Source organism: Schistocerca piceifrons, chromosome 3 (genome assembly GCF_021461385.2).
Source record: "Schistocerca piceifrons isolate TAMUIC-IGC-003096 chromosome 3, iqSchPice1.1, whole genome shotgun sequence".
NCBI classification, from domain to species: Eukaryota; Metazoa; Arthropoda; class Insecta; order Orthoptera; family Acrididae; genus Schistocerca; species Schistocerca piceifrons.
The window spans coordinates 902,334,215-902,349,763 of record NC_060140.1 but is presented as its reverse complement, the minus strand read 5'-3'; the positions used below and the strand labels follow the sequence as shown (position 1 = coordinate 902,349,763).

The 15,549-nt window shown below is 37.0% G+C and overlaps 1 protein-coding gene across 13 annotated transcripts in view; it reads left to right on the top strand.

Moving 5' to 3' along the window:
- LOC124788276 (longitudinals lacking protein-like) overlaps positions 1-15,549 on the top strand; it is a 552,769-nt gene that overhangs the window by 175,473 nt on the left and 361,747 nt on the right. The window contains exon 5 of one of the 13 annotated variants that reach the window (XM_047255489.1): positions 3,553-4,268. The exons of the other annotated variants lie outside the window; for them this stretch is intronic. Coding sequence (XP_047111445.1) covers positions 3,553-4,253 — 701 coding nt within the window. The 3' untranslated portion in view covers positions 4,254-4,268. Of the gene's footprint in view, positions 1-3,552; positions 4,269-15,549 lie in introns of those variants that run through there. 13 annotated transcript variants of the gene reach the window in all.

Sequence of the window (15,549 nt, the reverse complement as noted above, 5' to 3'; positions counted from 1 at the left end):
ATGTCAGGTCAAATACCATGCTGATAGTTTTCTTTGACTTTGAAGGATTAGTGCCTCATGAATTCATGCCACAGGGACAAACTGCTAATCGATGGTACTATCGGGATGTGTTGCAATGCCTGCAAGAAAATCTGAGAAGGAAATGGCCTGAAATGTGGCAAGACAGTTCATGTCTCTCCCATCATGATAACACATTTGTACATTCATCCCTGTTGGTGTGCGACTATTGCACAAAAAACAAAATCACTATGTTACCTCATCCTCTATACTCTCCTGTCCCTTGCAATTCCCCCCCCCCCCCCCCCCCCCCCCCCTCCCCACAAAAGTTGAAAACTTCATTGAAAGGGTGAAGATCTGCAATGATAGACGAGATAAAAGAAAATTCTTGACTGGTGCTTCATGTGATCCAGAAAGAGGCATACCAAGACTGCTTCTGGAAGTGAAAACAGCATTGGGAGTGGTGTATCACTTGTGGAGGAGAGTATTTTGAAGGAGACTATAAGTAAAAGGTAAGCACAGATAAATTTTGTGGACAAAGTTCTGTAATTTTTTGAACAGACCTTATATTACACGTTTGAGGTGAGCTAATGTTTCATCTGAGTTAATCCAATACCTGTGTCAAGCCTGCCAGATATGTGATTAGCACACTCATGTATGATTTTAAAGTTGAATGCTGCACAATTTACCATCAAATAAACTAAACATGTCTGTTTTGGAAGATTAGCAGTGTGCTTAGTAACAGATTAAATGTGTTATTCTGATCTTGCTAAGTGCCAGATGATTACTGACACACAAATTGTTTGAAATATAGAAACAATTTTAGAGATGCTTTTGGGCTATGTTTTCATGAGTACATGAAAGCTTATTATTCTCTTGCAAGTTGCTAAGTGCTCTTTGTCATGATACATGTCTACATCTTCTCTGTTACATTTTCTGAAGATATTATCAGATGAAGTTTAATGACCCAATTCAACTGACCTACTACTTGGTCTGTAAATCTCTATAAGTCCTGTCTATAATGAGAACATAGTATTTTAGTGCCTTGGAATAGAGTACAGCAGGAAACTAATATGTAGATTAAAATATCATTGTACTGAGAGTAAGCAGCAACATATGAATCAGTTTCTTTTGGTATTTGGATATCTTTTCACCATTTTCAGAATGGGTAGCTTTGAGGGATGAAGTAGTGAAGGCAGCAGAGGATCAAGTAGGTAAAAAGATGAGGGCTAGTAGAAATCCTTGTGTAACAGAAGAAATATTGAATTTAATTGATGAAAGGAGAAAATATAAAAATGCAGTAAATGAAGCAGGCAAAATGGAATACAAACATCTCAAAAATGAGATTGACAGGTAGTGCAAAATTGCTAAGCAGGGATGGCTAGAGGACAAATGTAAGGATGTAGAGGCTTATCTCACTAGGGGTAAGATAGATACTGCCTACAGGAAAATTAAAGAGACCTTTGGAGATAAGAGAACCACTTGTATGAATATCAAGAGCTCAGATGGAAACCCAGTTCTAAGCAAAGAAGGGAAAGCAGAAAGGTGGAAGGAGTATATAGAGGGTCTATACAAGGGCGATATACTTGAGGACAATATTATCGAAATGGAAGAGGATGTAGATGAAGATGAAATGGGAGATACGATACTGCGTGAAGAGTTTGACAGAGCACTGAAAGACCTGAGTCGAAACAAGGGCCCCGGAGTAGACAACATTCCATTGGAACTACTGACGGCCTTGGGAGAGCCAGTCCTGACAAAACTATACCATCTGGTGAGCAAGATGTATGAAACAGGCGAAATACCCTCAGACTTCAAGAAGAATATCATAATTCCAATCCCAAAGAAAGCAGGTGTTGACAGATATGAAAATTACCGTACAGTCAGTTTAATAAGCCACAGCTGCAAACTACTAACACGAATTCTTTACAGACGAATGGAAAAACTAGTAGAAGCCAACCTCGGGGAAGATCAGTTTGGATTCCATAGAAATACTGGAACATGTGAGGCAATAGTGAGCTTACGACTTATCTTAGAAGAAAGATTAAGGAAAGGCACACCTACGTTTCTAGCATTTGTAGACTTAGAGAAAGCTTTTGACAATGTTGACTGGAATATACTGTTTCAAATTGTGAAGGTGGCAGGGTTAAAATACAGGGAGCGAAAGGCTATTTACAATTTGTACAGAAACCAGATGGCAGTTATAAGAGTCGAGGGACATGAAAGGGAAGCAGTGGTTGGGAAGGGAGTAAGACAGGGTTGTAGCCTCTCCCCGATGTTATTCAATCTGTATATTGAGCAAGCAGTAAAGGAAACAAAAGAAAAATTCAGAGTAGGTATTAAAATCCATGGAGAAGAAATAAAAACTTTGGGGTTCGCCGATGACATTGTAATTCTGTCAGAGACAGCAAAGGACTTGGAAGAGCAGTTGAACGGAATGGATAGCATCTTGAAAGGAGGATATAAGATGAACAGCAACAAAAGCAAAACGAGGATAATGGAATGTAGTCGAATTAAGTCGGGTGATGCTGAGGGAATTAGATTAGGAAATGAGACACTTAAAGTAGTAAAGGAGTTTTGCTATTTGGGCAGCAAAATAACTGATGATGGTCGAAGTAGAGAGGAGATATAATGTAGACTGGCAATGGCAAGGAAAGTGTTTCTGAAGAAGAGAAATTTGTTAACATCCAGTATTGATTTAAGTGTCAGGAAGTCATTTCTGAAAGTATTTGTATGGAGTGTAGCCATGTATGGAAGTGAAACATGGACGATAAATAGTTTGGACAAGAAGAGAATAGAAGCTTTCGAAATGTGGTGCTACAGAAGAATGCTGAAGATTAGATGGGTAGATCACATAACTAATGAGGAAGTATTGAATAGGATTGGGGAGAAGAGAAGTTTGTGACACAACTTGACCTGAAGAAGGGATCGGTTGGTAGGACATGTTCTGAGGCATCAAGGGATCACCAATTTAGTATTGGAGGGCAGCGTGGAGGGTAAAAATCGTAGAGGGAGACCAAGAGATGAATACACTAAGCAGATTCAGAAGGATGTAGGTTGCAGTAAGTACTGGGACATGAAGAAGCTTGCACAGAATAGAGTAGCATGGAGAGCTGCATCAAACCAGTCTCAGGACTGAAGACCACAACAACAACACGGTACAGCTTTTCCCAACATTAAGGTTGGTTTCAAAACCACATTGTTTTACTAAGCATGGTTCTATTGGAAGTGGTATCCCACATGCCTTATTACAACCTTTGAAAATAATTAACCATCCAATTACAATAGGACCTACTGTTTAATGCTGTCTCTCAACCATTGCACAGCTTGGCATTTTCACATTAATAATAGTGACATAAAAATATCCTATTACAAACTGAGAACTGAAACTCGAACTTTAGGATTTTCTCTTGGCTACTGAAGATTTCTAGTAGCCTAGTATTAAAAAATAAGTTGATGTAAAAGTTTGTTCAGTATTTACATGTTACCCACATATACTCAAACACATAATCACAGCAGGAGATGTTCATTTACTATAATGGTTTCTTTTTTCAGGTTATAATATACTTCAAAATACTTTAGAAGAAAGTGGGAAAACACCTGTACCTCCATCTCCAGTACTTGTACTTTGCAAAGGAGAACCATACTTCAGTGCTGAACATTTCATTAATGGTGAAAATAAGATGTACAGCTCTATCCATGACGAACGTGAATTGTTGGTAAGAAATGTGTGCAGCACTCAGTACTTGGACTGGAATACTGATCTAGGGAGTGACAGCCAACAGGTGCACTCTTTCCATTTAGTTGAAACTTCTCTTCACAGTGAACCTGATAGCAACTTTCATAATGTCTCCAAACAACTGTATAATTATACTGCTTGTAAGAGTGGTGATCAAATTACTAGTAAAAAAGTATCACTTCTAAGAAAAAGTACCACCTCTAAAAATTCATCCAGAAGATCTTCAAAGCAACACTCCCAAGGAAGACAAAATGTACAAGGTAACAGTCACTGTCAGAAGAAAAAAAAAAGAGTATGTAACACACAGCCTAATGATGCATCTCACACGCAACATAAAAAGAAATCAGCTACAGTTTTTCACAAATTTGATTATGTGCATAGTACGTGTACTTCATTAAATGCTAAAGTTCCTTGTATACAATGCCAACAATATTTCTGTAACAATAACCAACTTATGAAACACTTATTATCATGTAAACAGTCAACACAGCAAGGAAAAAAACACAAAAAATTATAGAATTGTAATTAGATATTCCACTCCCAGTACATTTAAGTAAAATTGGCTTTTGTGATGTGTGCTGTACAAATATGCATGACTTCCTCAAATTGGCATTTTACTAATGTAGTTCAGCTGGTGAAGCACTATATAAAATTATAATTATATGTTTATGCACCATTACTATTAACAGTTTAGTAATCTATACCACTTGACTCCACATTAAATTTGCACACATGCATTTTTGTTGTCATTGCTTACAATTTTATTTCTCCTTTTACATAATAAGTGCTTGATTATTTCACCACATCATCACTGATAAATCTAATCACACTATTAACTGTACTGATAGCTTTTTTTTCCTTCCCATGTATTTAATTTTTGGTTATCAAAAATTCATGTGCTTTCTTCTTATCTCCTTTTTTTTTAAAAAATAAAAAAAGGGTGAATAAATTGTAAAATAAGTTCCAAGATTCTGCAATGTAGCAGAAAGAAATTTTAAGTATTACTTCATCATTAGTCAATTGTTCAACACAATTCATTATTTGTGGATATAACAATAGTACAAAGAATCACCACTATATATTTAATTTTGAAAGAGCATTGAACTGTAATCATACTTGAATACAAATACGAATAACAGTTGTAATAAAATTTTATAGCAGTTTGTGCACCAAACAATATTCTGTACAACATAACTGTTAATGTATATATCAGATAGAATCATGAAACTTTGATTTGTTTTCTAGTGGTCAGTGTAGTAGGAACTGTAATCAGAAGGAAATAAAAATTCGTAGAATTATTTCTGCTTTGTGATTTTACCCTATATGCATTTTCAGGAAATAAGTGAGTAGCAATTAAATTTACAACATGATTGTAAATAGCCTTTTTTGAACATGATACATGGCAATATACTCAAATGATATGTTCTTGAGAATTTTCTTCATCAGTGAAAAAGTGCATGTAAAGTAAGCCAACATAATAGTTTATGAACACTGTGATAAAATTGCCCAGTGATAAATATAATTATGTATGGTAATCAACTAAATGTAAGTAATATATAAATGTTATAACGATCCGGAAATTTAAATACAGCTACAGGATAAATTGCATGTACTGGAAAAAAAGTCACTGTTAAATCATTTAAAAAATTTTTCAGCTTAATGCTTACGAAATTCACTGTGTATTAGTCCTGACACAAATGACCTGTAACATGTCACTTCATTTCCTTAATGACTATATTTTCAGATTTTGGTATTCATTACAAAGCTGCACATTTTCATTGCCCTCTTTTCTGTGAAACTGAGCCCACCTATAACATGTTCTGGCATAAGATCTGTAGCAAGTAGAGCACACTTTCCCAATCTGCAATGGAAGAAGTTTAGTTTTCTCTTAACAAACTCTGGCTCAAGCAAACAAAAGATAACAACAATAATAACAATAATGTGAGTGTGTGAAAGGTAACTAAAATAAGTGATCTATGTGTGCATCTGAAACAAAAACATTAACATATTAAAAGGAAAATTAGTTCAAAGAGTGCAGCACAGTAACAACAGTCCCTTTCTTGATCACTCATTGCTTGATTTTTGTGTTGCTCCGTTCGTCATTTTTGTACATAGTTACAAATTGATATTGGAAAATTCAGTTTCTTGTGAAATTATGTGTGATGATTATGAATATCATATCTACTACAACATAAATAACTTTACATACATAAAACTGTAAGCAAATTTATACATGTAGATTATTCCTTTCTTTTTTTTTAATGAAACAAAATTACATTAAATCATGGCACTTTTCTTATGAATTAATAACAGTTACTCTTATTAATTAAAAGAAACAGAGTAATATTTACAGTTTTGTGGTATCTTCATGGCTATAGTTTACAGCTTTTGCATTTGTACAAATGGTACAAATTTAAAGATCAGAAAATATCGACAATTTGTATGACATACACTAATACTGATTATGTTACTGACTGTAGTACTCTACAGGACCTCATCCAGATTTTAGAAACAAGCTAGCTTCTCTAACTTACATATAGTTTAAGATTGCATGAATCATAAAATAAATAAACATATTAATAAACATATTATTCTAAGAATTCTGCCATTATCATGTGTAATTAGAATTTAGGATCAAACAATGGTAACAACTCACAAAATAGTTTATGCCCTATTGCATCCTGCATTAGAAATCTTGTGAAGCTGAGAGAAATGAAAAAAGTGGGGTAGCCCTCACTTACGGCCATCAACATTTATTGAATGCAATTAACATCTGTAACAACAAATGACAATTTTCTGTTCACCCATGAACCAAAGAGTAATAGTACTTGGGGGGAAATTCATGTGAGCCAAAACAGTATTTAATATGAGATGGCTATAGATTAAGTACAATAAAGTTCGAACACTACTTAGTGATAAGCATGCATTAATAAAGTGCCATTTAGCTTAGCAGTAGTGGAAACCACAGCTTCATAATTTTTGCCACTACGCACACAGTAAACAATCATGGCAGTTAGAGTCCTCAAGTAAAGGCATGTTGCTGGCTATTCTAGGGTGTGCTTTGCTATTTAAGCCTTGGGTTAATATTTATTACAATTTTAATATGTTTTTATTAAATTGCTTATAAAATCTCTCTGATAAGATACACTACAATCTTTTAATATAATAAAAGTACATTTTTTAACAAAAATAGATGAACGTCAGATTATTAAGAGCTACTATTACAATTGACAATGCAATTAAGTATTCATTACTAATTAATATAATTTAAAAGATTGTTATCGTTATGCTATATGTAAACAATTGGGTGTGTACAAAAACAGCTATGTAGAACAGATACAATAAGTACAAGGAAAAAGATTTATGGGTAGAAAGTGTTCTACAGTTAGCATTGATCATTTGAGAGAAGCATGTGTGTGCCCACACACACACACACACACACACACACACACACACACACACACACACACAGAGAGAGAGAGAGAGAGAATGACTGTGTTATAATCAGGTGAAATCTTTTTGTTACTGTTAGTATGACAGTGGTAGAATTGTTTAGATTTATAGGTATGGATGATTTTTGCTGGAACAGAAGTCTGTCAGGGCACATGTTGTCTCTCTCTCTCTCTCTCTCTCTCTCTCTCTCTGTGTGTGTGTGTGTGTGTGTGTGTGTGTGTGTGTGTGTGTGTGTGTGTGTGTGTGTGTGTCAGTCTTACTATACTAAAGAGTAGTCATTGTTGTGTATTGTACAGACAATCTCTCCCCCCCCCCCCCCCCCCCCCCCCAGAGAGGACTGTACTAGTCCTATGACAGTTCTGTAGATGTATATTGTTGTTGCAGTACAACAACCACAGTGTCCCTGTACTTCATGTATTAGATTCTTGCATTCTCTTGTCTTGTCTAATAAGCATGTGACATGTCTGTTCCAACTCTCATAGTAGTTATAGGAACACACCAAGGTACATTGCAATGCCGACAAGTGTCAGTGGTGTGTTCCAGAGGGACAGTTGTATATCTATGTCATTTTCTGATCTTTTCCTAGTCAAATTTTTGTTTTTGAAGGTCATTGTTCAGATCTTTATGGCATTTCGTCTGATTCTTCAATTTTATATTGCCTATTTTTGCTGTATAGTTGTTGTCCCAAGTGCAGTGCACTAGAACATAGTATCATCTGCAACCGTTTCATCTGTTGTTGCTGCAGTTGGTATGTGAGCAGTGCACACCGTGTACAGCAATAGGGTTAGGACGCCTCCTTGTGGGATGCCTGCCTGTGGGGTGAAGGCTCAGAGGTTTCTGGGGATATACATGTACTTTACAAGTCCTCTCTGAGAGGCAGGTTTTTAGGAGCCTAACCTATTTTGTAGATAGTCCCAATCAACTTAGTTTGAAGAGGAGTCCTTTATGCCATGGTTTGTCAAATGCACAATATATGTCCAGAAACACTGTGATCATGCCTCGCTCATTTTTGAAGCCCTGTGTGCCTTCATTAACCAGTTTGAAAAGCCCTTTGTTCTCTGTATAGTTCTTGAACCTCTCAGTTATTATTCCCCTGGAAGTTTTCCCTAACACATTGAGTAGAGAGGTGGATCTGTATGAGCATAGACGTGTCTTTGGTTTGTCAGTTTTAGGTTTTATTATTGTCCTGCTTGTCTTCCAGGCATTTGGTATGGTGTCAGTATTAATGTACTTGTTGTGTGATAGTGATAGGATATGTGTAATTATGCGTGATGGATTCATCTAATATGATTTTGTCCTGGGCAGAGTTTCATCTGGACCGGATGGTGTCAACTATGTCATTGTCAGGTATCACTTTAGTTAGAGTGTGATCATCTTCTGTTCCCACTGTTGATGTCAGGGTTTGTGTTGGTTCTCAACATTACATCTGAAACCTTTATCAAAGTTATTATCCTCTGTGAATTAATATACATCCTACAGTACTTGCTGACTAGATCTGATTGTTTGCATTTGTCCATTGTCAGTTTGTTGTTTGTCTTGAGGGCATTGTTAGTGGTTTGTGTTTGTTTATTTTAAGTTTTAAACTTTTTACAAAATTTTCCTCCATTCTTATAGTAAAATTTTCTGCAAGCATCATCCCATTATATTTTGCCGTTACAATGAGTTCACCCACTGGATTTGACTGTTGAGTCTATTCCACATGTGTCTCAGCTATGGGTTGTTAGTTCTACATCTACGTAGACACAACAAGCCACTGTACAGGATGTGTATCCTGCACCTCTACTAGTCATTTTCTTTCCTATTCCACTCGCAAACAGAGCGAGGGAAAAATGGCTGTCTGTATGCCTCTGTATGAGCCTTAATTTCTCGTATCTTATGTTAGTGGTCTTTACACGCAACGTATGTTGGCAGCAGTAGAATCATTTGGCAGTCAGCTTCAAATGCCAGGTCTGTAAATCTTCTCAGTAGTGTTCTTCGAAAAGAACATCACCTTCCCTCCAGGCATTCCCATTTGAGTTCTTGAAGCATCTCATTAATTCATCTCATCTCTCTGTGTTGTCTTCTCTTTTGGTAGATTAGGTTGTCGATAATTATTTGAGGGATGACTTCGCCTATGACATTTCTGATTGCAGGCTGCAGCGTGAGGGTTACATTTCCAAGGTTGTGGTTGTGATGTTGCAGATATCAATGTCTGCAAAAATGTCTCAGGTGCTGTCTTCCACTGAAATTGCAGCTGAACCAGTGAAACATATTTCATATATTGTACCTGCATTAGGGGAGACAAGCACTAAAGAATAGTGGTTTGGTAGCTGTTGGCAGTTCGAACACATAGCAAATAATGGTACCTCTTAGGCAAATGGCAGCAAAGGTTTGGAAAGATCACCTTGAGCCTGAAAGCTACACTCAGGAATCTGAAGAGGTTATTCCAGGAGCCATTGAGGAAACAATGTGCAGCCAACTGCAGAATATGGTGCAAATTGGAGCAAATAATGCCTGTCTGAAATCATTCTTGGACAATTCCTGCAACTAGCAAAGAAAGTTTAGAAGACCAGACTTGCTCACATAATTCCAACGAAGGTTACAATCTGCAGCATTATACCCAAAGCTGCTTATGCATCTGAACTGGAGACTTCATAGACTCTTTAGTAAGCTAGGCTGTTACTTGCTAAACTTGTGCCATAATGCTGAGATCTGAAGGCATCCCCTAAATGGGTCAGAGGTACATAGAACATAGGTGGCCACTACCCAGGTAGCCAACTCTCTCTCTCTCTCTCTCTCTCTCTCTCTCTCTCTCTCTCTCTCTCTCTCTCTCTCTCTGTGTGTGTGTGTGTGTGTGTGTGTTTGAGAGAGAGATCAGGAAATTGGCAACCCTTCAACTAGTCCAGGTGATGATTGTTGCAGAAGTCCCCATATGCAACATCCAAAGAAATATCCCCCCAGAAAAGACACACAAAGTCAGAGTTGTCAAGTGCCAAAAAGTTCATTAAAAAGTGCCAGAGTTTGAAGCGCTTCTGAAAAGCAATGGAACTTACATAATACTAGGTACAGATGAGTGGCTAAAACCCAAAATTGACAGGGGAGAGATTTTTGGGGTAAATTAAAGTGTATATTGAAAGGTGAGCCTAATGGAAAAAGGAAGTGGTATATCTATTGCATTAAACTCAAAGCCACTGAGATAGAAATTGAAGCCACATTGGGGATTGTTTGGACAAGAGAAAACCTCAACTTCTATGTATGATCCCCAGTCACACTGTAATCATTGTAGGAGACTTAAATCATCCAACAATCAACAGGAATAGCTACAGCTTTTTAAATGGTTGGCATAACAAGGTAATCTGTGAAATAATACTAAATTTCTTCTCTAAAAATGACCTAGAACAGATAATTCAGAAGCCCACTCATGATAAAAATGTATAAGATCTAATGGCTATAAACTGAACTGTCTGCCCTGAAACTGGTACCAGTGACTGTGAAGCAGTTGTAGCAACAATGATTACCAAAGTACAAAGGTAAGCTAAAACAAGTAAATTGATTTACATGCTCAGCAAAATAGGTAAAAAGACAGTAGTGTCATATCTAAAGGAGGCACTCAAAATATTCCTCTTGATCACTTGCTTATAAAGGAACTGTGGCTCAAGTTCAGAAACATAGTTGAGCAAATACTGCCATAGTAATCCAGCACAATAGTCTGTGATAAGAGGGACTGTGTATCGTATTCATTTTCACAGTGGAATTTCTGAAGAAACACAATAGGTGAAAAATAGTGTATGACTAAAGATATAAAAAATGCTAAGTTAAACACTTTTGACTGTAAAAGAGCAATGTAAGAAACATTCAAAAGTCTGCTGCAATAGAATATTATTCAAAGATCTCTCACAAACCGCCAAAAAATTGTATTTCCTTTGTGGGGGACAACAGTCATATAGAATTTTTTGAAAAAAATTTCCACCATTTGACTGTTAATTGTTCATTTGTTGTGTACAATGGATGTGTACAATAATTGTTCATTTATTGTACACAATAAATGAACAATGAACATTCAGATAGTGGAAATTTCTTTCAAAAAAATTAGGTCACATGTAAAGGCTGATAGTGGCACTAAACCCAAATTAAAAATACTTTGTGATTGATGTTTCAGAGTGTCGAGTGGTAGGGGCCAGCAGCCAATCATAGTTCTTCTGTGAGTGCCATATGCTCCCTGTGTTGCCTGTTTTGTAGATACACGCAGCACCTCATGAAGTATGGCTGGCTGCACTGCCACACCCCTCCACCCCTCCTCTCCCCTGTGACTACAATCTATCAATCACAAAGTAATTTCAATTGGTGTATAAAGTTAGTGTCCAGATACACACGAAAAACGCACAAACTGAAACCAAGGATATCAAACCAAAAAGAGAAATACTGAAATCTCTTTTCATATGTTCCTTTTGCAAAGCACAATCCAGGTGCACTGCCCCGGTTTAAGCATCACACTACTGCAAAGATAAGTGATATAGGTAAATATAGTGTCAGTGATGTTAAGAAACATATGAAACTGCTAAAAATAAACAACTCTCTTAGCCTCGAAGGAACCCCTACTGAATTATATAAAGAAATTGTGTCTGAGGTTGCCCTTCTTTTAACCATAATATACCCTCTCTCCATTGAACCAGTAATTGTAAGAAAGCACAGATCACACTCATCTACAATAAGGGTAGCAGAAGTATTCCACCGAACTTCTGTTCAATATTGTTGGCATCCACTTGTCGTAGAAACTTAGAACATATTATGAGCTCAAATGTAATGAGGTATATCTTACAGAAAGACTTCCTCTGGTGCAACCATCAAATAGTTTGAAAACATTGGCTGTGTGAAACTCAACTGGCACTTTTCTTGCATGACATTCTGAAAGCCATGGGTCAAGGCAGTCGGACACATCTGCAAGCCACCATACTGTGTGTGGTGGAAGCTATCCTGTACCACTATTTGCAATCTTTTTTCTGTTCCAATCACAGATATAGAAATGGAAAAGTAACTGTCCATATGCCTCCGTATGGGCCCATATTTCTTGTATCTCTTCTTTGTGGTCTTTACACAAAATGTTTGTTGGCAGGCTGCAGTAGAATTGTTCTGCAGTCAGCTTCAGATGCCAGTTCTCTAAATTTTTTTCACTAGTGCTCCTCAGAAAAAACCCACGGCCCTCCAAGGATTCATAGTTGAGTTCCTGAAGGATCTCCGTAACACTTGCACGGTCTTCGAATCTGCCGGTAACAAATCTAGGAGCCCACCTCCAAATTTCTTTGATGTCTTCCTTTAATATGACCAAGTATGGTTCCCAAACCCACAAAGCAGACCTCATGAACAGGCCGCATTAACGACCTATATGCGATCTCTTTTACAGATGAACCACACTTTCCTAAAATTCTCCCAATACAATGATGTTGAGCATTTGCCTTCTGTACCACAATCCTAACATGCTCATACCATTTCATATTGCTTTTCAGTGTTACACTCAGATATTTAAATGATGAGACAGTTTCAAACAGGACACTACTTATGCTGTACCCAAATATTACAGGTTTGTTTTCCCTACTCATTTGCATTAACTTACGTTTCTCTACATTTAGAGACACCTGCCATTCACCACACCACTTTGAATTTAGTCTAAGTCAACTTGTATCATCCTGTGGTCACTCATCTTTTACAACTTTCAATACATCACAGCCTCATCAGCAAACAAACTCAGATTGCCGCCCACCCTCTCTGCCAGATCATTTATGTATATAGACTATAATAATGATTCTGTCACACTTCCCTGAGACATTGCTGATGATACTCTTGTCTCTGATGAACAATCATGCCAAGGGCTACATACTGGGTTCCATTTGCTTAATAAGTCTTTGAATCACTCACATATCTGAGAACCTGTTCTGTATGCTAGTACCTGTGTTAACAGTCTGCAGTGGGGTAACCATGTCAAGTGATTGCTCCTCATGCATAGTTTGTAGTATATCGTGTGAGAAAAGGGCAAACTGAGTTTCACATGAGTAAAGCTTTCTAAAACCATACTGGTTCATGGACATAAACTTTTCAGTCTTTGGGAAATTTATTCTATCCAAATTCAGAACATGTTGTAGAATCCTACAGAAAATCAATGTTGAGGCTATTGGTCTGAAATTTTGTAGGTCTATTATTTTACCATTCTTATTTACAGGAGTCAGTTGCATTTTTTTTTTTTTTTCCCACTCGCTTGGGACATTGTGCGAGAGATTTGTGGTAATTGCAAGCTAAGTAAGGGAGCAATGCCTTAATTTCATCTGGACCTGGTGACTTATTTGTTTCCAGTTCTTTCAGTTGTTTCTCTACACCGCGGATGCTTATTACTGTGTTGTCCATACGGGACTCTGCATGATAGTCAAATGATGGTATGTTTGTATGATTCTCCTGGGTGAACGATTTCTTAAACACAGACTTTCAAACTTTGGCTTTCATTTTGGTACCTCCATCTGCCACACCAGACTGGTCAATGAGTGATTTTTATTTATTTATTTATTTATATACTTGTTCCATAGATCTGTATATGTGAGCAAGTCACTCAGATGTGGAACGTGTCAATATACATAATAAAATACATAGAATAAAGACATTGTTATAGTATTAATAACAGTGCACAAAAGTCGTACTTATTAGCTTAAAAACTAGTCAACATAAATGTGAAGATAGCTGTTTCATATTTAGGGCATTATTGCATTTATTTTAACCTTGAACAGTAATCAAAACTTCCCACTTTGGGTTTAAAAGTGACCCAAAAATGGAAATGAGAAAAACAGGAATTTTTACATTAGGGCATTATTACATTAGTTTAACAGTAAACAGTGTCAAAAAATTTAAAAACATCTTTCCAATCTGGGTTTTACTTATTTCTCTGAAAGAATTCCTCTAGTGAATAAAGTGAGGTCTCAAGTAAATAATTTTTCAAGCTACGTTTAAATACTGATGTACTACTCCTTATACTTTTCATGCTGTTGGGTAGGGAATTGAAAATTTTCGTTCCAGCGTACTTTATCCCTTTCTGAATAAGTGTCAAGTTCTTTAACTCACAGTGGAAATCCTCTTTTCTTCTGGTGTTATGTTCATGACGTAGGCAATTTGTTTCATACAGAGTGGGGTTATTTATTATGAAGCACATCAGTGAATATATGTACTGAGTTGTTGCTGTCAGTATTTCAAGTCGTTTAAAAAGATTTCGACATGAGGTTCGTGGGGGTACACCACAAATGATTCTTATTGCTCTTTTTTGTGCTGTGAGGATTTTCTTTGCGGCAGGTGTATTGCCCCAGAAGATGATGCCATAACACATGACTGAATGAAAATAGCCAAAGTAAGCTGACTTTGAGATGGTAATGTCATTGAAGCGTGACAAAATTGGTAAAGCAAATGTTGCCGACGTCAGCCGTTTTAGTGTTTGTAGAACGTGATGTTCCCAGTTCAGCCTACTGTCCACGTATACGCCTAGGAATTTTGATAAGTACACTTGCTTTATCATCTGATCATTCTGTGTGATAACTATTTCTTTTGGGTTTTTGTGGGTTGTCTGGAACTGGATAAAATTGTTTTTTTTTTTTTCAGGTTTATTGAAAGGGAGTTAATACTAAACCAACCCAGAACTTCTTTAAGGATATCATTGACCTCGGATTCTAAGTCAGTAGTTGACACATTATCCACCACAATGCTCGTATCATCAGCGAACATTGTAAATTTACACTGCTTATTGATGGATAAAGGCAGATCGTTAACATATATGAGGAACAGCAAGGGCCCAAGCACTGATCCCTGTGGCACTCCATGCTGCACAATTCCCCACTCAGAGTCCACTATATATTGTGATACACTATCTGAAACATCTAGAATAATCTTCTGCTTTCTGTTTTCGAGGTACGATTTTAACCAGTTCCCTACAGGTCCTGTAATTCCATAATGACAGGCCTTCTTGAAGAGTATCTGGTGATCTACACAGTTGAACGCCTTTGATAGGTCGCATAAGACACCAATTGGCAGCCTCTTGCTGTTTATAGACTCTAGAACATCATTTGTGAATCAGAAAATTGCGTTATCTATTGAAACTCCCTTTTGAAAACCAAACTGCTGACTGTTAATGATGTTCAGGTCACCAAGGTGACTGTTGTACAGAGCTTTTTCTAGGACTTTTGAAAATGTTGTTAATAGAGAGATAGGGTGGTAGTTTGACACATTTGTAGCATCCCCTGCTTTGTACAGGGGCCTGACAACAGAGTATTTCATTCTGTCTGGAAACACTCCTTGTTGCATGGATGTGTTGCAGATGTGAGACAAAACTTCGGCCACTTCACTACAGCAAGCCT